Raw genomic sequence first — 25,141 nt, 5'->3', positions numbered from 1 at the left:
GCTAGGGAATTAAGGAAAAACGTTGCAGTATCTAGAACAGGCACAGAAGTTTGCAGGGTCATGGAGCTGCACATATAGCGTCATACAGTATATAAAAATGTCCTTAATGTTAGGAATACACAAAGGTTGAGGAAGGGGGACCGATGATTTTCATCCATAGGCATGAATTCTAATCCCAAAGTGATGACAACCTGTGCAGATGCACTTGTCATGACTTCAGAGCTTTGTCCAGTGGGGTCCTGAGCCCCTCCAAGGATGGAGGCTGCACGGCCTCCCTGCGTAGCCTGTTCCCGTGCTCATTTCACTGCCCTCAGAGTCAAAAGTCTGCAGTTGCACATGCCCTAAATCTTACAGAGATATTTTGGCTCCTTGAGCGAGGTGTATAAAAGTCTTTAGGAGCTCAATAAGCAGAAAGGCATCCAGTGGGTTGTCTAAGCAAGTCAAACTGACTTCAGTGGAAAGTCTGATCTGCTTGGAAATCCCGTTAGAGAGAGCAAGTTCTTTACGTGACTCGTCCCGGTCAGCTTCTGAGTGAGCAACTGAACAGAACAGAAAACTTTGCTCTGGTGTTCATACTGATTTGGAAAGGCAGCTACAAGTTGCACTGAGAAAGAGTTTACTTTTTTTTTCCCCCCTTGCCGTAATTGTAGAAAACAAGGAGGTACAGACGTGGGTTACTCAGAGAGCAAGCTCCCTCTACGGAGGTGCACTGCAGTTGCTGAACTCAATCTCTGTTGTTACTGTTGTGCACAGGAGTCTAACCCTCCTTAACATCCTTCCTACCAGCCACCTCCTCCAGTTTTTCATCTCTCCCTATCTTTTACTGCTATTCCAAAATAATGTTGATAACTGTTAAGTCACATTGGTTCAGAAGCATTTCTTGAGCTTGGCTGCCAGAAGTTGTTCTGTTTCCTCTTTTCTTTCCACATCACTTCACAAACGGTAATTAACTGTACTGTTCTTTCTTCAAAAAAAAAAAGAAGAGGCTGATGAGGCAGGTGTTGCACCCCAAAGTCAGGCACACAATGAGAACAAATTAGTTGGCTTCCAGAAAAACGTAACATGGAGTAGCATTCATGAAAAAAAAACAACCCTCTAAATCATGGCTGGACAGAAAGCTAGGTCTCCGAATAGACTAACCAGCTGTAATGTTTTTTCTGGGTTCTTACTTAAACAGGTAGTATAACCCAGTCTTAAAATACCTATATTTGTTCAGGCTCAGAGTACAATACCCTTTTATAGATGTAGTTTCAAACTGCCAAGCTTACTGCTTCGCTGTTGGGTGATATTTTGCCATTTGCCTGCAGCCTGAACAATGAAAAGTAATCTTGTTTGTACTCTGTGCTACTTTAAATATTCACATAAAATGGTGAGAATGCCTTTATTTTATTTGGGATGTTTGAATCTGGGGAGTATTCAGCTTGATAAAACAAAGGGGCAGCTGGTTCCAGACCTCTCAAGTTGGACACCCTAAAACTCCCTCTTTAAAAGAATGACTTTCTCTGAAATCTCTCTTCAGCTGCCACCATGGCAGCAAGTTAGCAAAGCCCTCTTCTTCTCCCCTCCCCAAAAAACTGAACAGGGTTTCCACCAAAGTTCTGCTCTGGAGGTAAATTCTCAGTGCCTTGCTGCAGGGATCTGCGTTATTAGGTGTTGGCAGCTATAAATGCAGAATAAGCTGACTGAGGCAGACCCTGCCTGTTCAGAACCTTCCCTGGGGGTTACCAGCCATGCTTCAGGACATCTAAAGATGATGTGTTGTTGTTTCTGAACTGCTGCAGTTTGCAATCCAGTTTGTTAAAAGACCCTGAAATTAGCAATGGTTTAATAAAGTTGGTGGTAAATTGCTGTTATTCAAGAGATACTCTTTGAGCCATCATCCCTTGTTCAGAAGAGAGACGGGAGAGCAGCACACACTCTCTGTAGATTCAGGCATCCCAATTTATACTGCCTCCGTGCTGCTGACTAGGTCACTCAACAGTGCTGCTAAAATGCCACGTAAATACAACTGTCATAGCTACAGGGAGAAGCATTCATAGTTTTGCTTCCTCGCTTTGTTTTTCAGGACACAATGACCAATACCCGTAACTTTTACCTTCTGTTGGCCATACTAAAATATTCCCGAGCACTGATTTTTTTCTCTGCGGCATGCCTAGTCTGTTGAGATTTTGCATGCTTTAAAGGGTTATGTAGACTTGGAAGGGAAAATCTGCTCAGATATTTGATGGCCTCCCTCTAGCGGCTGTTATTGGGGAATAAAAATAGGGCTGTGATGAAGTGAACCCCAAGGTTAGGTGTGTGCATTAACCATTATATGAAGATGAAAGGAAGTAAACTTGGGAAGAAGGCTTATGCCGTATCAAAATATGACACAGGATTACTGAGTTATTGCCAAAGCTCAGTTACTGCTCTTTCAGTCCTGAAAATATTTATCTTGCTACTTCCTTCCCCGCTTTCCACCTCTCTCTCTGTGTCCTTACACATGATGATCTAAGGACGCTGGTGGGCCAAAATCTGTGTGTAGAGAGTTTTTCTTATTTTTTCCAGTTCTGTTAGTTGGCCAAGTAAGACAAATATGCAAGCCCCTGTTTTTCAGACATGGAGGAGGGCTCCTGTGCCTGAAAGCCTACCTGATTTTTCTAACCACACCCACTGATCTAGTAAAAGATGCTGTTTTCTCTTACAAACCTTGTCCCGACAGATATTTAAAGAACAGGTAAGATCTGGGAAGTGCAGCATCTTTATTCCATTTCCATCAGTTCTCTGCAGTAAATATCGGTATCTTTGACAAAACGGTATCTGTATGTATAGCCAGCAGTTGTGTTCCTGCTTTTAAGACCTTGCTGACTGTGAATCGTTACTTTTTTGCTTACCAAATGTGCACACTTGTCTTTTAGACATGAGAAGTGCCAGGGATGCATGACTCTGTTTATATTTTTATAGAGAAAGATAGCCATGACAGTGTAGCAAGACAAAAGTTGGGGCTGGAAAAGAGCCCATTAAAAATGGCAAAAGTGCAAATCTCCTCCAGCCGCAAGAGGAGCTTTGCCCTGGTGTCTCTTTTAGGATCTCTCGCACTTTGGCCTCTGGGTGTTAAGTGGAAGGTGAGATTTGCAGGCAGCGTGAGACAAGCTGACCCGAGCTGCATCTACAGAACTTCCTAAAGAAACCCATCTCATGAGTATATGCTTCTGGCACAGCAGAAATTAAATTGCTGCTGCTATTCTCTTAACCGCTTTTATTGATGTTGTAGCCTGGGGTTTTCCTAGCTAAAAATACCAGTTGGGTTCCACCTGAACCTCACTCTGGGACAAGGTTCTCTGCCGATGTCTCAGCTCCAGGCACTCCACAGTCAGAGGGTATGTTTTAAGCTCAAACTTATTTGCAAACATACAGGTGGAGTTAAAAAGCCACTTGAGGTCACCTGTTCCATATACACAAATGCCTCTGACATAATGGCCTGCCAAAAGAAAAAGAAAAAAAGCAATGTCAGAATCAAGGATCTAAATCATTCTTTTTGAAAAGTTTTATCTGCAAAGCCACTGTAAATATTCTCCTACACAACAAACATGCTAAAAGGCCTAGTGGACATGCAATGGGAATAAGTATGAATAATGGGATGAAATGAAGAAAGTTACTTCAGAATAAATAATGAACAAAATATGGAGATAGCTCAGAAAAGAAGTGTTACTATTTGAGACTCTTTCTCAGACAAGGCTGAAACACAGCAAAGGGGAATTTCCTTCTGCCAGTGAAGAGAAACCGATACTTTTACTCATACTAGATTTTCCACTAACTAATTCTGGGTGATACTGGTGTTGTTTCACTGATTTCAATGTAGTTATGCCCATGTGAAACTGCTGTAATTGAAGCTGACTGAAGTTCTCAAAATTTTTCTCCTCAACACAAACAACTATGTTATAGATTAAGAATTCTTGAAATAAAATTTGTATCATTAGCATTTTGGCATTCCTTTTCTCGTCCCACTTGGATATGTCAGAAGTAGTAGCGGTACGCAGTGTACAAACCAGTGACTGAAAAATTAAGCATGCTATACAGAAGATTATCTACTGCTAATGTTATGTCATGAAGTAACGTGACATAGGAAAACTCAAAGCTCAGCCATCATCGTCAGCCCGCAGCTCCTTAGGTTCCTCATCAGCTGTGGCTCTGGCAGGCATCGGTGCCCAGCTGAGAGCTGGGATTTGTCCGAGTTCACACAGGACACCTGCCCTGCACACTGCTGCTGGCTCTAGTGCATCTGCGTCCCAGCGTGGGACATACACGGGGGCTATTCCCACCCACCTGTGAGAAAATTCCCCCAAGGCTTTCAAGAAAATACTCAGCTAACTCATGTGAGCCCTAAGCGCTGCCAAATATCCCCCTTTCCAAGGCTGATACGTTCTATAAAATTCCTGATGAAGAAGCAACTGTTCCAGCTTTCTCACTGTTTATGTGTCTACTATCACTCCCATATGGACCATGAAGAAGATGACTCCTTTTTAATGTCTTCTCTCCGATGAAGTGCTGTCTAAAGACTGTCTCACGTTATTAGAGGCTGTAGGAGTACAGGAACAACAGCCGAGTGTTTTTCACTATATGAACAGGAAGAAGAAATGGAGAAAAATGTACACATTACCATGACAACCTCCATGGCTCTCTTCCATGTCAATCCACTTCACTGCTTTCAGGTCACCTTCCCATGATGCATTGGGCATGGAGCCTGGGACGCCTGCAATTAGATAACAGAAGATCAAATAATTAGTTCTTTTAACAGCTATGTGTTCAGGTTTATGTCCACTCTCTGAGACCTTTCTCCACAGAACTGGGATGAAATACTTAGGAAGATGTATCAACAGATGCCTTCCTGCTAACCTTGTTGTCAGGTTTCGTCACTGAAGGCAGCTTTCATGACATAAACAAGATGTCAGCCCAAGAGACCTAAACATTTCACTTGAGAAATAAAATCCCTCTTTTGCAACAGCCTCGGTATGATACTGCATGCATGTACGATCACTCATGTCACCTTCCCAACCAGCACTGCCCTCCAAGGGCTATTTGAAATCTGGGCCACCAACACCTAGTACCTTCGCATGAATTTAGTGGTAAATACTTCTCTTTTTTTCTTTTTTTAAGAAAGGAGGCTATCAGAACAAATTCAAGCATAATATAACTGGATGGAGTTGTTGAAACTCTGTTATATAATAATATATGTAAGTCTAGGCAGATCACAGGACCTATCTGGGTGATATATTGGTAAGAGGACCTCTCCTCATCAGTAAATGATCAAGTCCTCCTATAACCTGGCAAACATCCATTTTAAGTAATTAAGGGGGAAATGCTGAACACGCAGTGTTTGGTATTTGCTGAAGAGTAAATAGGTAACATGTATGCAATGTGTAGGCAACTGCTATGAGTCAAGGGAATTTCGGTATCTTCAGCACAAGGCAGTAACTACAACAGACCATCGCCATGGGTTGAAGTCTTTGCCTTTGAAAGCAAGACCTGATGAGGTAGGTACAGCTAGGGAAACCTCCATGCCTGATCTGTGCTGTAGTATCATATTCAATTCAGCGAAAGAAGTTTATTGAAGTACTTCCTAAAACTGTCTTCAGAATACAGGGGGAAAAAAAGGAAAGATATAAAATAATAAAAGCTTTCTATGAACTCATCCCTTTCAGCAAATTTGATCGTTCTTGTTGGCTCAATCAGCTGTTGAACTAAACAATTATATGGACTGTGTAACTGCCACCCGATGTACAAACCACTTCGCTAAGAAAAGCTGGACAAGCCCCAGTTTCTCACTGTAGCACAAACACTTGTATATAACTTATTTGCCTGCTTGGAGAAAACTAACCATCTTTTATTCTTTCCTGCCCGGCAAGCAACGACCAATGCTGTACCCGAGCTATCAAAAGGCAGAACAGGCAGCGTGTGGGGAGCCAACGTGCATGCCAGCAGGTACAAAAATGCAAACGTTACTTCTGCTTTCTCCTAATGAAGCTGAAAGCAAAGGGAAAGACTGACTTCCTCAAATGCAAAGAATTACTGCAGCGTTACCGCTGAGGAGTACCTGGGACTCAAGCTTTTTAAAAAATGCAGCAGAAGCGCCAGCACTAACTGGTGGCAGTGACCGGGGAGGAGAGGATTTGTACCAACCCGGCCGCTTCCTGCGCACCCCGACCCAGCGGGAGGCTGGAGTCGAGGGGGTGCTGGGGTAAGCTGGGGTACCGCCACTCTGTGCTGCCAACCTGGGCGTTTTCTAAAAATTAAAGGTGAAAGTAAAGTAAAATTTTGTTACAATTTTGTTTTTTTCTGTTTCTTCCCTGGATGGCAACAAGTACAGTACCTCTACAGTTACCATAACCCAACTTTGCTTGTGAAAGACACACCAGAACCTAAACACACTGTATAATGTCAGGGGGGTTTCGTTTTGGGGTTGGGGTTTTTGAGAAATTGGATGGGATTAGGTTAAACATCAGGTTTTTTTCTGTTTGCTTTCTTTGCTCTGTGTTTTTAAGGATAGCTTGTTCCTGGTGAGTAAGGATGGTTGTTTGCAAATACCGAGTCATGACTTTTATATCAGATGCAAAAAGGCTGTATGATCCAACAGCAGAACCACCATAGCACTTTGCCATAAACAGAGATATGTGGCAGCTATAACCAGAACTTCACAACCTTATTTCTCCCCTTTTGTATATTGGACCATTATCAAATAAAATAACATGCCAAAAAGTGTGGTTTTGTCCTGGGGAAAATTCAGAAAATCTTACTCTTTCGCAGAAAGCATTAACCTAAAGATAAGACTTTATAAAAGACAAAAAGAAGCAGTGATGGCAAGGGATAAACACTTTAAATGGCCCGGGACATGCATTATCATCCCAAATTAAAAATCTGTTCACAACAGATGGCACTAAATGTGGTGTGCGGAAAGACTTGGAAAATGCTGACATGGTGGGAAAGCGGAAAGATGACGGACAAATCAGGAACGACCCCAGGACATCCACAAAAACACTGGAAAGAACTGTCTTCCAGGAATACAAAAGTACTGACTTCACATTATTCACCATCTCCCAAATTGAGTAAACTAGGCATTTTTGTAAGTTAATTAAAGACTGGGGGAAAATGTAGCTCAGCGCTGGAAAAAAAAATGATTTACCACATTTTCCTTTAAATATTTGTTTGAGCAACTGATTTCATATTCGGAAGCTGTTCTGGGATCCTGTTCTTACAAATACGGTTTGCCTGAAAAGTGGTGCTGATGATGAAAGTTAATATAAACTTCGGCCTGAGTTGCTCACTCTACTTTTGTCCAGCTCTCGTCTCCCACTCCATTGAGGTTAGCAGAGTTTTGTCCCTGAAAACAAGGAGAGGGGGAAGAGCCGCCTTGCAGACAGTACTGAGCACTGCCCTGGAAACAAGTTTGCCACCACCAGGTCTTAGAAACAGCCACCACCAGAACTGCACCGCTCGGGTATGAAGACAGTCACAAGTGACTGGAAAGACAGGCCAGCCTCTCTGATGCCTTTAATTTCATGTCTTCCCTTGGTGGCAGAGGTTTGGAGGCAGGAAAAACACTGCTTCAGAGTCTGGACCTCATCCACAGGACAAAGGCAATACAACCTCCTTCTCTGCTAAGTCCTTCCTGGTTTTTTGCCGTTGCAATTCCAGTGAGAGTTGGTCTGCATGCATTGGCTCCAAGAGGCAGCCCACTCCCTTTACTTCTTGCATCGCTACCATGTATTATGAAGACAAACATCCGCAGCTTACACAAAATGAGCCACTGCTTTGGCATTTTTGTAATGTGCACATAAACTGACATTGGGCTGGAAATCTTGCAGCATAAAAGGCTGCCTGGTTTGCCTTGACCTTCCAAGTCCCGTACCTGTGATTCCAGGATCAAACCAACACATAGGTTAAAACCTAGCTGCCAAGGGGCTAGGCTTCACCAGTGCCCTGAAGCAGCCTGTGCTTCCTCGTCAGCATCTCTCTAGAGAAGGGGAAAACTTCTTTACACTTCTGTGCCACCAACTGATCTGAGCTTTTCTCCTGCATTTTATAAGGTGGTGCACAGGAGTTTGTACTTCAGAAATCTGCCTGAAATGGTGTACATATCACCCTCGGGAATATTATTCTGCAAGACCTGGTTGAAATCAACCATAACTTTTGCTGGACTTTGGGGTCATGTATTTATGTTTGGGAAACACGCAGGGCTTGGGGTGGGCCACGTGCATACCCTCTCTGCCACAAGTGAAGGCGTGCAGCCCACCAGTGTGTGAGAGGGACCTGGAAATTCACAAACCCCTTTGGTGGCTTTTGGAGAAGCAAGATGGTACAAGGAAGTACACGTGGGACTAGTGAGACAGTATGGCTGAAGAGGGTGGAAGCCAAGGGGATGCCAAGCTGCGTCCCCCTGGGTCTTCATGGGGCAGGGCAGCTGCTGCTAAGCAGGAAGGCATGTGGCGTCCCTGAACCCATCACACTGCAAAGCCCACCACCCCTGGGGACCTCCCTTACCCAGTCATGGGTGCTGTTCCCACCAGAAGACAGCTCAGCCAAGTGGATAAATCTCCAGGACATCAAACTCAAGGATGCTCAGTATGACTTCCTCGCTTGCCACTAGTGCCACCAACACGGGCTGTCACCTGCCTGGGTGTTTCTCCATGTGAAACAATGGGAGTGGCGACAACCCACTGGTGGGCACCACCAAGAGCCACAGCTGGAAACACCTCCATGGAGATGTGAGCTGTGGTGGCCACCACAAAGAGCTGGCACCATGCAACGGCCAAGTGGCAGCAGGTGCCAGGGTGGGGACCCCCATGCCTTCCCTGGACCTGATGTCCTACCTGGGATCCTGTTGAGCGTCACCCAGAAGTGCTCGTCAGGGCTGTAGGTGTCCTCGGACCAGGCCAGCAGATCAATGGCACGCTGGTCCCGCAGCACGAACTCCACAAAGGGCCGGGTGACGGCCACGTACGCGGAGCCGAAGTAGATGGTGATGTTGTGGGGCGGGGGCGCCTTGCGCAGCCGGGGGGTGACCAGCCCTGAGGTGTTGTGCCCCGCCCCCTCCCTGTGCACATATTTGGTGCGGGCGGTGATGTGGGGGGGTGGCAGCACCCCGGGGGTGACGTTCTTCCCCCTGAGGCCCTTCAGCAGCCGGACGATCTCCCGGTTGGTCTTCAAGGGGAAGTCCTGGCCGCAGGTGTTGAGCAGGTAGTGCCAGGGCACGGCCGAGGCCAGCAGGTCCCTCATGCAGTGGAGGTCGGCCCGCAGGCGGGAGGCGCCGCCGTAGACCACCCGCTCCGCCCGGGAGGCGAGGAAGGCATTGGGGAAGCAGCCCACCAGGCGCCGCACCGCCTGCCGGAAGGGGGCCGGCGCCTTGGCGTCCACGTGGATGCAGTAGATGTTTTGGGGCATGTACACCGCCCTGAAGAGCCGCTCGAAGGTCTCGAACTCCTTGTGCAGGGTCATGACGTAGGCAATGGGGAAGGTGGCCTCCTCGGCTGAGAGGGTGCGGGTGATGTAGTGGCTGTGGGACATGTACACGCTGCAGGGGACTGTCCCCAGCACTGGCTGCAGCTGCCTGCCCCTCAGGCGGGGGGCCTGCCCGGCCAGCAGTGTGCTGCACGCCCGCTCCAGTGCCGTGGCCTCCGGGGAGGCCCTGTTGCCCACCACTTGCCACCTGCTGTGCTGCAACAACATGGCAGTGGCCAGCAGCACCGTGGCGGCCACCAGCAGCCCTACCGCCCGCCGCCTCCGCATGGCCCACACTGCTAGCCTCGGCCCACCCCTGGGCTGGCAGGCACCTCCCAGGCAGTCCCACACCAAGAGGACACAAATGCGAGGCTGACCCATGAAATGCACTGCCGCAAGCCGCCTCCCACACTTAGGAAGGGCAGTCTCACCACCGCCCACAGCTGGCTCAGGGCCCCAAGGTGCTCCCTGCGCCTGCCGCCTTCATGGCGCATTTCCAGACAGAGCCCCCAGGCTGGTACTGGCAGTGCTGGGGGCAAGGGGACGCGTGCCCCACAGGCCGGCCCTGCCTTCTGGTGGTGGCCACCGCACTTGCAACCCTCCTAGCTGCATGAGAAGTCCCACCCGTGGACAGAGGGCTTCACTCCCAGGTTCATCTGATCTATTTTAGTCCCTTCCAGGTTCTCCAGCAGTAAATTAGGTTTGTTTTGGGTGTTTTTTCAACTTTTGTCATCTTACAGAACTGCAATAGGGAGAAGCCAAGGAGTTAAGCTGTCAGTGTTGGGAGGATGGAGAGAAGCCGATGAGCAAATGTGGGTAGGATGGAAACAGTCACTTCTTAACCCTGCACAGCAACAAGAATTTGTCTGACTGGGCTGGTAAGACAGCATGCAAGAACAATTTGCTCTGAAGTCCTGGTTTGTCTGTTTTCTTGTTTGTCCTGCAAGACAAGTTCTCCCACCTGTCCATGGGAGGGAGGTGGCTGGTAAAGATATGGGGGAGTCCTCAGAAGAAGAGATTTTCTTTCAAGATGAGATTGAAAAAATGGAGAAAAAACCCACCACCCCTCCTTAAAAATGTACAAAGGCTCAATTTTGTATTTTGCCACCATAAATTTTCATTTCAGTGGGCTATGTGAATGCAAAAATGTGTGTGTGGAGGGGTGAGGTGTTAACTAAAATAAACTCAAGATTGTCCAGCTTCAAAGCAGACCTCAGAACCTGGAGAGAAGGAAATAAAACTCAGGAAAAAAAGCAGCTTATTTAAAACTACTTCTTTCAAGACAGCGGTCTGAATTAAGACAATGCATACCATCTTCTTGAGCCGTCAGGCTGTTGACAGTCATAAGAGAGCTAAACTGCACCTCCTGTGTTGAATCATCTGACAGATAATAAGGAAAGGGTCTGAGTTCTAGTAGCTTCATTTGATGATATGTTTTGAAGGAGGTTTTTCTGAGCTGTTATTGACCTATAAACTAACTCTAGTGTCTTTGGCAGGGTTGCAGTCCTGCATCAGAGGAGCTGAACTCTACAGGGCTGTTCAAGAAGCACCTGATTCCTGGAGCGGGAGTGAGCTGGACCTGCGGGGACACGTTGGATGCCAAGGCCAGCCAACGGGAGAGATGCTCTTGCAGGAACCGCCAGTGCCCACCCCGGCACCAGTTCAGGCATGGTTCTTCTAGCTTCCACCCCGGCTGCCCAGACAGGGTGCTGGCAGCAGGGTTTGTCTCTCAACACATATAATGCAGCTTTAGGTGTGGTCAGATGAGTTTTCTCATAAGTGAAAGGAGGGAACAGGTTTAGGTGGCCTGACTGGAGTTCTCCCCTAACTAAAACAAGGGCTGTTGGCAGCTCAGCATCTGGGAACGTCAAGAAAAGTCTCTGTTACTGCAGTTGGACTGAAGTTTAGTTGGTTACATGCATGAGTTGTGACAGACATTACCTGATGTCAGAATTTAGAAAGAAAAAATTCTTCCTTAAATTACTCTCATCTGATTCTGTTCTTCAAGGAATTGTGCTGTTTGAAGCCTATTACACCAATGTCTGATAGTTGTGAAGATAAAGGAGAATCAAGCGAAGGAACACAAGCCCATTTGTTAGCTGTGGGTTTTCAAAAAGTCTTCTTGAAGACATACCCTTCCTTATCCCGTCATCACTAAGTAGTGTTTTAGTGAGAAGCAAACAATTGGTTGTGAGGCAAGGTATTGCTCCTATTGAAAGTAGTACTTAAATTCCAATGTCTGTGGATTGCACAGAGACCAAACCCTATTTTAAGTTATATCTTCCCAGATGAACTATGATATCTGAATGGTGGATAAAGGAGAAGAGTAATTTTTCAGGAAATTCTGCCATGAAGAAGGTGTATTTGTGATTGCTGTGACTGTGTTGAAACACCTTCCCTTAAGCAGGTTTTTCAAAAGAGGAAGGTTTGAATGATGAGATTACAACAGTTTTGCAGGCATGAGACTCAATATCAGTCACAGGAAAATCCCTATTTGTTTTATACCTTATTCCTATGAGAAGTTCTTGCTCAATCAGGAAGTCTCATTAAAATAATAGAGAACATGAACAAGAGAACAAGGATTAGTTATATGAGTAATGCTGCAGACATAGGTACAAAATACTTTTTTTCTAAGTATGACTTAGAAAAAACATGACTTATTCAACTAGCATCATTGTCTGGAGTCATATTAAAAAACTTCTGCCTCTCTGTCTGTCTTTTGAAGGGTGGGCACTGAGCTAAGGAAAAAGAAAAATTTTAACAGGCAGAACAGAACCACAGTGGCGCAAGTTAGTATGATGTCTGCATTGCAGAGAAGGTTGTTCCAAGAGCCTGTCTGCAAATGACAGTGGGGTGGAGAGGAACCAAAGTAGTTGTGAAGGATTAAGTTGCTGTAGTGAGAAGCTCACTGCAAGCTACATTGTCTGGAAAAAAACAGATCTGTTTGTACAAGCAAATGGTCATATAAAAACTTAAAAATAAGGAATTGGCTAATGTGATTGATTAATGTGCTAGCAATACTACTCAGAATTTACTGCTATTACTCTTGTATCTTGCACCCACATCCAAGGCATGTGAATGAGATGTTCCTTGAGAGCCACCAGCCTTTGTTTGGATGTGAAGCTACTGCTCCAGGTAAACTGCAGTGAAATTTTAACAAGGACAACTCCCATCTGTCTTGAGAGCATACTAGCTTGACTCACAGCATTACCCACCACATGCCTGCCATTACTTGAGACATACTGTATGCCAACTGTCTTCCTTATTTTTCTGTCTACCATTGAGCTCCCAGTCGAGGAGTTGCCATCAGGATGGCGCAGGTATACTTTCAAAGTTTGGGGGTGGTTTAGCATTCAACTTGCAAACAAAACTGTCCATCATTTGCATTACTTCCCAATCATTTGCAAAATGAATGAATATGTTAGCAACCTTAGAATCATAGAATCATAGAATCATTTAGGATGGAAAGGACCTTTAAGATCATCGAGTCCAGCCGTTAACCTAACACTGCCAAGTCCACCACTAAACCATGGCCTTAAGCGCCACATCTACATGTCTTTTAAATACCTCCAGGGATGGTGACTCAACCACTTCCCTGGGCAGCCTCTTCCAGTGCTTGACAACTCTTTCAGTGAAGAAATTTTTCCTCATGTCCAATCTAAACCTCCCCTGGCACAACTTGAGGCCGTTTCCTCTCGTCCTGTCACTTGTTACTTGGGAGAAGAGACCGACACCCACCTCGCTACAACCTCCTTTCAGGTAGTTGTAGAGAGCGATGAGGTCTCCCCTCAGCCTCCTTTTCTCCAGGCTAAACAACCCCAGCCCCCTCAGCCACTCGTCATAAGACTTGTTCTCCAGACCCTTCACCAGCTTCATTGCCCTTCTCTGGACACACCTTCGTCCTTCTCAGACAGAGCTGAGGAGACTCTGAGTCTTTGCATTTAGACAGACACAATACACAACTGTGTCAAAAACACTTAAAATTTTGGTAGGCGTACAGCTGGGTGAATCCTTGGAAAAGCAGACACAGGCTAGAATGCGAAATCATCTTCCATGGATGGGTTCCCAATTTCCATGTCAGATTAGCAGCCACAGGAGAAAGAACCTCACTCAAAGAGGTTGAGGTTGCTGATGTCCCCAGGTGCCTGTGCTCAACAGGAAGCTGCTGGAGGCCCTGTGCTTCTGTGATCTGCCCATTCAGATCAGAGAGTGGTCTGGGTTTGTGGGCTTGCACAGGACGCTGTGGGCCACCCCTTCTGTTAATCAACTACCTCGTGTTCACACTGATGCAAAAGTTTGTCTAGTTTTGCAGCAGGCAGTGATGGCATGCTGCATACCCAATGTCCCTTTCAGGCTGGCACAAGAGCAAAAGTGACATGATGCTCCTTTTTTCCTCCCCCCTCTCTGAGACACACGACACACAGCTGGTCCCTGTTCTGCAGGCGTCTTGCAGAAACCAGGAATAAAAGTGGTTCTGCCTTGGCCCTTTCCCTGCAAACCCCCAGCTTCCCTTACACCAAGTGACTGCCAAGCGTGACTCATGATCTCTGTGGAGGGATGTGCATGACCAAGGCACATCCCAGAGGCAGGACCGTACTGTCCGTGGGTGGCTGGGTGAATTTTGTGTTGGCCAGAATGAGAGCGGGGAAGAGAGATGCATTACTGTGGCTAACAGCTGGCACAGCTGCTAACCACCTTGCACTCCATGTGAGGACAAACAAACCTAAACTAGTTGCTGTTGCTCTCTGCAGTGACAGGAACCAAAGAATTGCTGAACATGGCACTATTGCTACATCATCAGCATTTTTGGGGAGAGAAAGGAACTCCATGTTAGGGTCTTTTCATGGAAGCTTAGAAGGGCTGGTCTAGCATGGCAGGATGTGCCTGCAGCCTTGTTCAGTTGCCAGAACATAACAGGGCAGGGAATGAGTGGGTGATTTCTGTAATAACCAGTTGCTACACACAAACTTTCATAGTGTGAGGGAATTGCTAAGGGTTTAACATCTCTTATCATGGGACTGGCAATAGTCATTGCATCTCTGCAAAACTGAGACTGATGCCCTGGACAAGTGATCCCCCAGTAGCCTAGTGTGTCCCCAACCCTCCCCTGCCATACGTGCATCTGAGTTGGAGACATGGGTACTGGGGTTGGGGTGAGGTAGAAAAAGCAGTGTGCCTGGATATGAGTGTTCTCTTGTAGGGTTTTTTTGTGATATCCAGGAACAAGGATTCTGGATGAGTGCCAGAACCTGCAATCTCCTGCACTTACCATAAAGTAAGGAAAGCAACAGGAAAAGGGAACAGTGAAAAACAAATGAGAGCTGAAAAAAGAAGTTCAGCATGGGAGAAATGGCAAAAGATGGAGAGCAAGGAAAATACTGAGGCAGGAGAAATGTTGTAGAGATAAGGAAGGACCAACCAGGCTGGTGTGCTGGTGGAAGACAGCAACTATGGAAGACCAGGCATCACCTAGCTACTTGCACAACATGAGCCCTTGATGTTTTGGAGTCTTCCACTGGCACATACTTGCCAGTGTGCACTTTAGGACCAGCACTGTGCTTGGCAGTGGTGCAGGCTATTCCCTGGTTCAAATCCCTGTGTCCCCCTTAGCTGCTGCAGTGCACTAGATGTGCTGCTAATGCACATCTTTTGGTTTGGTCCCACCGGAGAAGGAATCCAGCCCTCATGCACTAAGATCATTATCTTAATAATAAAACTAGCAGTAGGAGGGAACAGTTGGAGGGAAAGCACTTCAGAAGCAGACTTCTGCTCCCGCCTAAAACATTAATTGTGTAACCACAATCAGCAAAGCAAACGTGCTGTGCAAAGCTGGTGTCCAGAGCGCTGTGCTCTGTCTGTGCAGCAACAGAGTGCCTTTTGGAGGCACACTGGCTAGTTGCATGGCAGCGATTCCACAACCATTGCCCTCAGTGGCAATGCCATATGAAGCATATTCCTGAAGTTCTTGCTCCTCTTGTTCACGGCTCTACACAGGCCCCTCAGTTGCACTGATGCAATTTCTGTGGAGCCACACAGTGAACTCTGGGGGCACAGCATCCTGCTAGGAATAATCCTTCCCCAAAAGCATCAGAGTGCAGAGTGCAAAACCCAATTTCTGGTGATAGCTGGGTTTCTTGCTATGCCTAGGCTGCTTGTAGTGTTTGGCCAGCTTGGATATTGCAATGCCACACTCCACTGGGCCTTTCCAGTATGCTCCCAGAAGAGTGGTTCCCAAACTTCTCTGCTTCTTCACCCAATTTCTTGAGTCTTGACTGCAGTTCACTTCTAAATCCAGCTGTAGCCATGGCCCCAGATGTAGCAACTGGGGAACTATAGGCCTGTCAGCCTGACCTTGGTGCCAGGGAAAATTATGGAGCGGTTCGTCTTGAGGGCACTCATAAGGCCTGTGCGGGACAACCAGGGCATCAGGCCCAGCCAGCACGGGTTCATGAGAGGCAGGTCCTGCTTGACCAACCTGATCTCCTTCTATGACCAGGTGACCCGCCTAGTGGATGAGGGAAAGGCTGTGGATGTGGTCTGCGTGGACTTCAGTAAGGCCTTTGACACCGTCTCCCACAGCATTCTCCTAGAGAAGCTGGCGGCTCACGGCTTAGACATGTGTACTCTGCGCTGGGTCAAAAACTGGCTGGACGGCCGGGCCCAGAGAGTTGTGGTGAATGGAGTTACATCCAGTTGGCGGCCAGTCATGAGCGGTGTTCCCCAGGGCTCAGTACTGGGGCTGGTCTTGTTCAATATCTTTATCAATGATCTGGATGAGGGGATCGAGTGCACCCTCAGTAAGTTTGCAGACGACACCAAGTTGGGCAGGAGTGTTGATCTGCTCGAGGGTAGGAAGGCTCTGCAGAGGGACCTGGACAGGCTGGATCGATGGGCCGAGGCCAACTGGATGAGGTTCAACAAGGCCAAGTGCCGGGTCCTGCATTTCGGCCACAACAACCCCATGCAGCGCTACAGGCTTGGGGAAGAGTGGCTGGAAAGCTGCCTGACGGAAAAGGACCTGGGGATGTTGGTTGACAGCCAGCTGAACATGAGCCGGCAGTGTGCCCAGGCGGCCAAGAAGGCCAATGGCATCCTGGCCTGTATCAGAAATAGTGTGGCCAGCAGGAGTAGGGAAGTGATCGTGCCCCTGTACTCGGCACTGGTGAGGCCGCACCTCGAATACTGTGTTCAGTTTTGGGCCCCTCACTACAAGAAGGACATTGAGGTGCTGGAGCGTGTCCAGAGAAGGGCAACGAGGCTGGTGAGGGGTCTGGAGAACAAGTCTTATGAGGACCGGCTGAGGGAACTGAGGGGTTGTTTAGCCTGGAGAAAAGGAGGCTGAGGGGAGACCTCATTGCCCTCTACAACTACCTGAAAGGAGGTTGTAGCGAGGTGGGTGTTGGTCTCTTCTCCCAAGTAACTAGCGATAGGACGAGAGGAAATGGCCTCAAGTTGTGCCAGGGGAGGTTTAGATTGGACGTGAGGAAAAATGTCTTTACTGAAAGAGTGGTGAAACATTGGAAGAGGCTGCCCAGGGAAGTGGTGGAGTCCCCATCCCTGGAAGTATTTAAAAGAAGTGTAGATGAGGCGCTTAGGGACATGGTTTAGTGGGCGTGGTGGTGTTGGGTCGACGGTTGGACTTGATGATCTTAGAGGTCTTTTCCAGCCTTAATGATTCTATGATTCTATGAACTTCTGCCCCTGGGAACAGAGAGGTCCTTCACGTCTGCTAGTGAACAGAGTAAAGGGCATATCAAGGCTGGCTCTGGTCGGAGGACCTGTGGAGAAGAGGATGCTCTGCCAGCATCCATTGATGACTAAATAGCTAAAGACCTCATTTGGTTTTCAGTGGTACAGCATCTCCATGTGTGTTGGTTAAGTTTTGAAGCTAAAGATGGTGACTTAAAACACTGCTGTCCCCATCACAAGGCAGAAGCTGTTGCACATACCCTGGTAAAGCAAGTCACCCTGAGTACAGCTGCCACCCAGAGTAGCTGGACAAGGGAAGGATAAGAAGGGTAAAAGAGACAACACCTCGAGTGGGTTTCCCAGGCTGCAGTAACAGTTATACTCTCTTTGTAACAGGGCAGAGAGGACAGAAGCCAACTTGCCAAGAGGCTGTCAAGAGTGACTGCGGGAAAGGCCTCACCTAGCAACAGCAGCGTGATGAGCCCTCTGGTCTGGATAAAATAGGACCTTCTTGGCATGCCTGAATCTGGGAGAAATTCTCTAAAATGAAACCTGAACAAGAAACTTGGAAAACAGGTGCAGGGAAGTAGGAAAGAGACTTGCTTTTCAGGTGCACAAGTGCATTCAGTCACAGTGTTGAGAGAAGGAACGAGGATGGTGGTTAAAGTGCTCTGGGAAATGAGCCTCTTACCTAAATACGTACTGCTAGCCTCTGGAGATTTGTTCCCTGTCCCTGAAACACCCTGGCTGTTCATTCCCATAATGACCAAGCCCCTTCAGTCCTGCCAGCACAGCCATTTATAGGACTATGTAGTGATCCAGGGCAAGGACTGATTGCAAATAAACTCTTTTACGTTTTCCAGACTGGTGTTATCCCAGGTCATTTAAGACAGAAGAATCATCTGTGCCAGCAGCACCTAGCAGAAAGGTGAAAGTAGAAAACAGATGCTATTTTTACAGGATATTGCAGTAAACTACCTGTGGCACATAGATGACATTTGCTCTTCAGACTATGGGCTAGCCCTTTTAACATATTTATTTTGGCTTTGAGCATATATTCTTGAATATTTCCTTATAGCTTACTTGTCAGTTGGAGGGTGTGCATGGTATAATCTTGAAGATTAAAGCAGACAAAGCTATGACTTGTTTCGTTGTGATTAAGGTGAGAAAACTTCCTATAGGTAAAAGCTTTAGCACAAAGACCTGAGCATGTGAGTTTTAGACAGGCACCGTTTGTAAGAGTAATATAACCCATGGGACTTTAAAGTTAAAGTTTGTATCTCCGTATCCTCATTTCCTAGAAATATGTTTTAAATGCAATAACAAAAATATGTTCAACTAGTAGTGTTGGATTCCCCAAATACATCTCTTGTCCGTATTGGGATGAAAATTATACAGAAACTGTTGATACTGATAAAATATGGGTAATGCCTTTAGATATTTCTGCCCTACCCTTCAGATGTTAAAAAAATGCCTGTGTGCAGGTGGCGTTGTAGAAGGTGTCTTGAGCCAGGCTCATGGCTCACTGTCACTGAAAGGGGAAGGTTTGGCTCCTGTTCCTCTTCTCCTTCCCATTTTCCTCTCCTTTTTGCTCACATCTGCATGTTCACCCCCAGCTTTAATTTGTGCTGACTTCAGTGCTAGCCAGGTTCTTCACCAAGTCAATTCAATTCACAGACTCAGAAAAAAAGTAGATTGTTTTTCTTCAGATCTAGTGAGTTGAACTGGCAAAGCTCCTGGCACAGGACTGATGGGCAGAAGGGAGTGGGAAGGGATGAGCAGGAGAAAATTTCCTATTTTGGCAACAATGAGCTTTTAGCGCTCAGCCATGTTGTGCACCCTCACCCTTAGAAAAGAAACAGGGCTGGTGCAGAAACGACAGTGCAACCACGCTCTGTTATTCTGCAGGTGAGCGAGTTCTGAAAAAGCAGTTTAATCCAGTGCATTAGACTGGGAGTCAGGTGTCAGTGCTCCAGTGCTGGCTTTGCCCGTGGTCTGGTTTAAGACACTGGGAATACCATTTTGCCCCTTTCTGCCTGCTTCTGTGAATGGGAAATAATAGCACTGATCTCCCTTGTAAAGCGTGTTGGTGTCTCTGAATGAGAAGTGCTGCTATTACTTCTCCTGACCTTTATTTTCCCACTTGAACAATGTCTAAGTTACTAGTGGACCAACATATGCATATGTCAATGTACATATCGATGTGTACCCTGAGGGATTATCACCTGAGGCTGCCTGTATCCCAAGTCATGCATATGCTGTGACCCTATTGCATGAAAGTGGGGACAGGATTTTGGCTTGGAAAAGGATTCAGTAAGGCCGCCCTGAAGGACTCCGTAGCATGGACTGTGGATGCACACCTCCCCCACAGTGAACAGAACCTGCTTTCTGCTCTACGTGAGCAGAGAGGGGAACGGTGGCCCAGTGGTTATGCTGCTGGCCTGGGACATGGCCGCTAACCTGCAGTGCGGTGGTGTGCCCTTCTTGTGCGACCAGGGGAAGTGATTTAGGGCCAGTCACTTCAAGCCTACATACTTTGCAAATACTTTCCCTTAATTTCCCCATGTTTCTCTTCCTTATCTGAAAAGTGACTTTCAAGAATTTTCTATCACACAGGAGTCATGTGGGAGATAAGTGGCCTGAGATAAATACCAAAGATAAGCTAAGACTGTTATTTGAAAACCAACTGAACGGGAATTGAAATTCTCTAGCCTTTAGGGGGCTAAAAAACCCCCCTTGGTCTTCATTGCATGGCTCTGTGTAATCATGCTATTTTAAGATTTGGGGACCAAACAGTCTTTTTTTATCTTTTATCTGAACTGAGATTATCATGGCTGCCTGAAACTACAAATATCTGTTTGGTTTAGTTCTTTTATGATACATCCAAACTGGTCCTTAAATGATCTCTCCACTTCCCTGGAGGCCTCCAACTATTTGTTCTAACAGCTGGACCACTGCTTGACACTATTGTCTCCCTTCGTATGCATGAAAAGCTAAAAGGAAGTGGCTTGGCCAAACTTGGACAAGAGGTTTTTGTTAGAACCAGGAACCAAGCCCCAGGCTAACACCCCATGCACTGAGAGGGACTTCTCACCCCAGAGTTGCTCAGAGCTCTGGATCTGAATCAGATATGTTCAGATGAGACACTCCATACTATGCTTACATGTTTGGATTCAAAGTTCTGGACAACAGCAGCCCTGAGTCCTGACTACATCTGTCAGAGCTGCATGGCCACTTTTGTTCACCCTAAAGTGATGGCAGGGAATAAAAGCAGAGGAAGGAAACATATCTGCTGTGGAAATGTTTCATCTTTTTCAGATTCCTCTTTCGGATGCAAAGAGAACAAGCACAAAAAAAATGTTGTGCCAATGTGCAACACTGGAAAGCATACAGTGATGATCATGGAAATAAACAATGAAATACGCAGCTTACATAAGCTACACAGTGCAGTACAACAAATGGCAACCATCTAAAGCTTTCTGATCGTGGAGAACATATCTCGTCCCAGGTTTATTGCTTCTGAAGCAATGGACTACAATAAGATCACAGCAACCAGCTTCCTGGAAAAGTTAGCTAGCTACAAATAATATATGCTGATGATTATACCATAAATATCTCGATCAGTAATCGTTTGTGCATCTTGTGCATGCCAGTTGTAACATAGAGTTATTGGAAGAGCAAGCACTATTCTCAGAGAGAGTTATGTGATAATTTGAAAGCAGACTGGCCTTGCAAAATGGACCCACAGTCTGCTGCTTAGGTTAAAGTAGACATGCTCTGCCTCTCTGTTACTGCTCCTTGTTTTAGTTTCCCACAAGTTACAGTAAGGAGAGGGTGGAAAGAAAAAAAAAAGACAGGAGAAGAAATTTATCCTTGCTTCCATTCTGCATATCCCTGCTTTGGGCTGCTGTGAAGCTCTAGGGAGTCGGGAGCAGTAAAGTCCTATCAGGTGCTTCTAAAAGCAACGTGCATGGGGGAGAAGTCCTGTGCATCTCCTGACCCTTTCCCAGTCGTATGAACGAGGTAAAACTAATTGTAAATACATAAGGTAAAGATGAAAATACTGGCTCTGATTCTGCTTCTCTGAACAAATCCTTGACCTTGTACAATGGAGTTTAGGCAGAGGTTATGAGTACATGTTTATTTTGCAGGTGTTATGGGAAAGCTGGTGTGTGTGCATGTGTGTGTACCCACAGAAAACCACGTGAAGACTAGAAGCAGATTCGAGCCTGAACTCAAATTTTCTGACTCTGGAGTAATAGATAGAGAGGGAGGAATTGACTTCTATTTGTGGAAAAAAAGAATTCCCCCCAGCAAAATGAACATCTTGTAGAAAACACCTTCACTACAATGCTTGCATACCTTTCATATTTTAATCTTTATACCTTCTCTTTTCTTCATCTCAATTTTTACATGTAAAAGGCTTAAATCAGCTGAAATGTCCAAGGATTTCAATTTGAACTTAGGTCCCCTGGGCTTCCTCCTGCTCCGATGCAGAACGGTAATGCACATCCTGCACGGCGCAGTCATCTCTCCCTCAGCGGTCAGAAAGGGCAAGTAAGCTCATTTGATAGATCAGCCTTTTATATCAGTTATGATCTGATTAAATATTTCATCTAGGCTTTGTCAAAATCAGCCTCAGATTTACGTCTGTGTGTGTGTGTGTGTACATGTGCGCAGCTGTGCGTGCATGTGCGTATCTACAGAAAACAAAAGTGAAGGTGTACTCACCCGGGATCCTGTTGAGCGTCACCCAGAAGTGCTCGTCAGGGCTGTAGGTGTCCTCGGACCAGGCCAGCAGATCAATAGCACGCTGGTCCCGCAGCACGAACTCCACAAAGGGCCGGGTGACGGCCACGTACGCGGAGCCGAAGTAGATGGTGATGTTGTGGGGCGGGGGCGCCTTGCGCACAAACGTCCACAGCATGAAAGAAAAGAAAGAGTATAATTGCTCCCTGTGCACATATTTGGTGCGGGCAGTGATGTGGGGGGGTGGCAGCACCCCGGGGGTGACGTTCTTCCCCCTGAGGCCCTTCAGCAGCCGGACGATCTCCCGGTTGGTCTTCAAGGGGAAGTCCTGGCCGCAGGTGTTGAGCAGGTAGTGCCAGGGCACAGCCGAGGCCAGCAGGTCCCTCATGCAGTGGAGGTCGGCCCGCAGGCGGGAGGCGCCGCCGTAGACCACCCGCTCCGCCCGGGAGGCAAGGAAGGCATTGGGGAAGCAGCCCACCAGGCGCCGCACCGCCTGCCGGAAGGGGGCCGGCGCCTTGGCGTCCACGTGGATGCAGTAGACGTTTTGGGGCATGTACACCGCCCTGAAGAGCCGCTCGAAGGTCTCGAACTCCTTGTGCAGGGTCATGACGTAGGCAATGGGGAAGGCGGCTTCCTCGGCCGAGAGGGCGCAGGTGATGTAGTGGTTCTGCGTGATGTACTCCGTGCAACTGGATTCTCTGAATGACGTTTTTAAAGTGTTTTCCTTCAGAAAGGGCACCTTATCTTCAGTAAGTGCTTTACAGGCTTCTGCTAAAGTTGAACTCACCGAGAAGTTCAGCCTCCTAAGAGATTTTTGTGCATGCAGATTAACAGCATAGAAAACAAATGGAAGTGAAACACTGAGAATCAGGGCAGCGAAGAAGCAATATCTGAGTGTATTCATTGCTGCTCAGAAAAAGTGTCTCACTTGAAATAGTGCAAAGAGGTCAGATCGGACACCACAAACAGCTTGTTTTGCTGGCTGCGCTTGCTTCCTGCTGGAAAACACATGCAACCATCTGATGCATAGTATGCAGCTGCTGTACTTACTCTCAGTATTAATAGTTTCATAGTCATCATTGGTGTGGAAGCAGCATAAGTAGCAAACAACTTGCAGATGGAAGCTGCACCACAGCACCCTGAAGATTAAACAGACACATTGCATAATTACTGGCTTGGCAATGAATAGCCGGCACTACATATTCCACAGTGTCCCTGAATTCAATTTATGGGTATGTTCTTCACTGCTCCCTCCCCACTCTCCCTGCATGTATCATATAGCTGTAAAACTGCCTGTGCATGCACCCTGTGATAGGAAAATCTCATATTTACCTCTTATATAATTCTATTTTACTTACAGGAACTTTTTATTTAACCACCCAAGTATACCAGTCATTGCTGCTTCAGAATTATGACAGGTTTGGATTATAGGCAGAAATCACAAAAAAAGAAAAAAAAAAAAGAGCAGGGAAACAAAGAAATAGAGTATACAGATCACATGAGCCACCTCAATGGAAAAACTCTTTCTCAGGTATTGGCGAGTTGTAGATTTTACAGATTCATCTGAACTTCAGATGCAGGGAGAAGCCAAATCTAGACGTAAATCTGAACCATGTTATAGCAAATGTCAGTGAAAAAGCAGCAAGGTGGTGGGAGACCTCATGATGCCCGTGGCTTTTTCTGTCGTGGTTTGTACTGGACCTCAGCATATTTTGGGTGCAAAACCAGAGTTGCTGGGCAAAAGATAAGAGGAGGTCAAATTTACCATGCTATTCGACATAGGCTGCATAAGAGGGGTCTGCGCTGGCAGAACTAAAACTGCTGCTGACTGAGACTTGCAGTGAAGCTCCTTTTTATTGTTTCCTGGACCTGCATTGTAGCAGTTCTCATTTTAGTATGCGGGGAGCTTTTGGTGTGGCTCCTGTAGTGGAAACACACTCCCCAGTAGGATTAGCAATTGAAATGGCTTCCCTGTGGATGTATGGGAACAGACCTTTCCAGACAATGAGGGTATTATCGTAGGAATATAGTTAGTACTCAGTAAACCGCTCCTGGCCTTAATCAATATAGGTAATTGGTTTCAGCTAATTTGTCAGCTAATTAAAAAGCAAGGTGCACACAGGCTTTGCACATTGGTTTTGAGTTCCTGTTTGGCCTCGGTCAGCAGTGACAAACATTATACATTTCATGTCTGTTTGGAGTCACTTGGCGTTTTCTATTCTATTGTTAGGACAAAACCATCTGTATTATGACATTCCTTTTCATGACCCTCGCATGCAAAAACTGTCAGTTCGAATTGGCACCATTGTTAAAATCACAGCAAGGCCGTTGTGAGCAAACAATTTCTCCTCAATGTGGTTTTTCTGGTTAGGAAATGCAGGTAGCCCGAGTCCACTGTTTTGTGCGCAAGTAAAGGATCTCCTCCTCCCTCACACCTTCTTGCACTAAGATGAATCTGCCTTGGTCTAGTGCTGCTCTGGGATGCCGTGCAATGTGCACGGTCTCCCCAAAACTCTCCTCTTGGAGCAGCCCTGCATGGAAGCAATCTTCTCTAACACGTGCCTTACTCACACGCCCTGCCTGAGCTGGAAGGTATATACACACTGCATAACATGGGGAAAGAGAAAGCAGTCTTAGCACAAGAGCAGTTAAAGTTTATTGCTATCTCTTCTCTTCTGCCCTCCCTTGTTTTCCTGTTGAGAGCAGCCCCTGGCATTCCTGCACTTCCCAGCCAGCCATAATCTGGCTATTCAAAGAGAAGAAAATACAAGCCTACCTGAAACAGGAGCTCCCAGGCAGACGCACTGACACCGGACGGTCACAACGCAGCAGCACTCGCAGCAAATGGGAGGAGAGATGAAATGACACATCAAGGCAAACGCTAGCTCAGCTCACACGGTCCAGTAAAATCATTGAGTAATCTAATCGTACGCAGTCAGTGAGCACATCTGTCTGCACAAACAGTAGGGGCCAGACAATACACCATCCCATCCGCTTTTGTCTTGCCGTGCTCTCAAGCTCCAGAGGCAGAGCCTCCTACACTGTGGGAACTTCGCTGTTTGTCTGAATTTGCGGTAGACTTTTAGATATAAAGGTTTCAGGAATAGGTAAGCTGCCTAGCCTCTAGCAGAGCGCATTCTGCAAGTCAGACTTGCTACTGGTCCAAAGCAGAGCGCTCTACTGCTCCCTTCTCCAATTAATTTCCAACAGGGACACATTCTCACCTCTG

At 46.7% G+C, this 25,141-nt stretch overlaps 1 protein-coding gene across 3 annotated transcripts; it reads right to left on the bottom strand.

The window, feature by feature from the left end:
- Positions 1-940: 940 nt before the first annotated feature.
- Positions 941-22,816, bottom strand: GCNT2 (glucosaminyl (N-acetyl) transferase 2 (I blood group)). Of its 3 annotated transcripts, XM_076330518.1 has the most exons (4): positions 21,895-22,816; positions 4,640-4,732; positions 3,425-3,460; positions 941-960 (listed from the first exon to the last, which is right to left on the bottom strand). In XM_076330518.1, exons 1-4 carry the CDS (start codon positions 22,814-22,816, stop codon positions 947-949), a joined length of 1,065 nt encoding a protein of 354 aa, XP_076186633.1. In that variant the 3' UTR covers positions 941-946. The 3 variants fall into 3 exon arrangements, with proteins under 3 accessions (XP_076186633.1, XP_076186632.1, XP_076186634.1); XM_076330517.1 differs by lacking the exon at positions 941-960 and having other exon boundaries at positions 3,200-3,460; XM_076330519.1 differs by lacking the exons at positions 941-960; positions 21,895-22,816 and adding an exon at positions 8,847-9,555 and having other exon boundaries at positions 3,200-3,460.
- Positions 22,817-25,141: the final 2,325 nt, after the last annotated feature.

This window comes from Aptenodytes patagonicus, chromosome 2 (genome assembly GCF_965638725.1).
Source record: "Aptenodytes patagonicus chromosome 2, bAptPat1.pri.cur, whole genome shotgun sequence".
Classification (NCBI taxonomy): Eukaryota; Metazoa; Chordata; class Aves; order Sphenisciformes; family Spheniscidae; genus Aptenodytes; species Aptenodytes patagonicus.
This window is presented reverse-complemented; position numbering and strand designations above follow the sequence as displayed.

Bases quoted from the DNA above. Each gene is read 5' to 3' on its own strand.
- GCNT2 (XM_076330517.1), bottom strand. From the start codon at position 22,816: ATGAATACACTCAGATATTGCTTCTTCGCTGCCCTGATTCTCAGTGTT. The intron at 4,733-21,894 runs GTGAGTACACCT...ATCTAATTGCAG, and splicing joins GACGCTCAACAGGATCCCGG to GCGTCCCAGGCTCCATGCCC. The intron at 3,461-4,639 runs GTAATGTGTACA...TTCTTTTGGCAG, and splicing joins GAGCCATGGAGGTTGTCATG to GCCATTATGTCAGAGGCATT.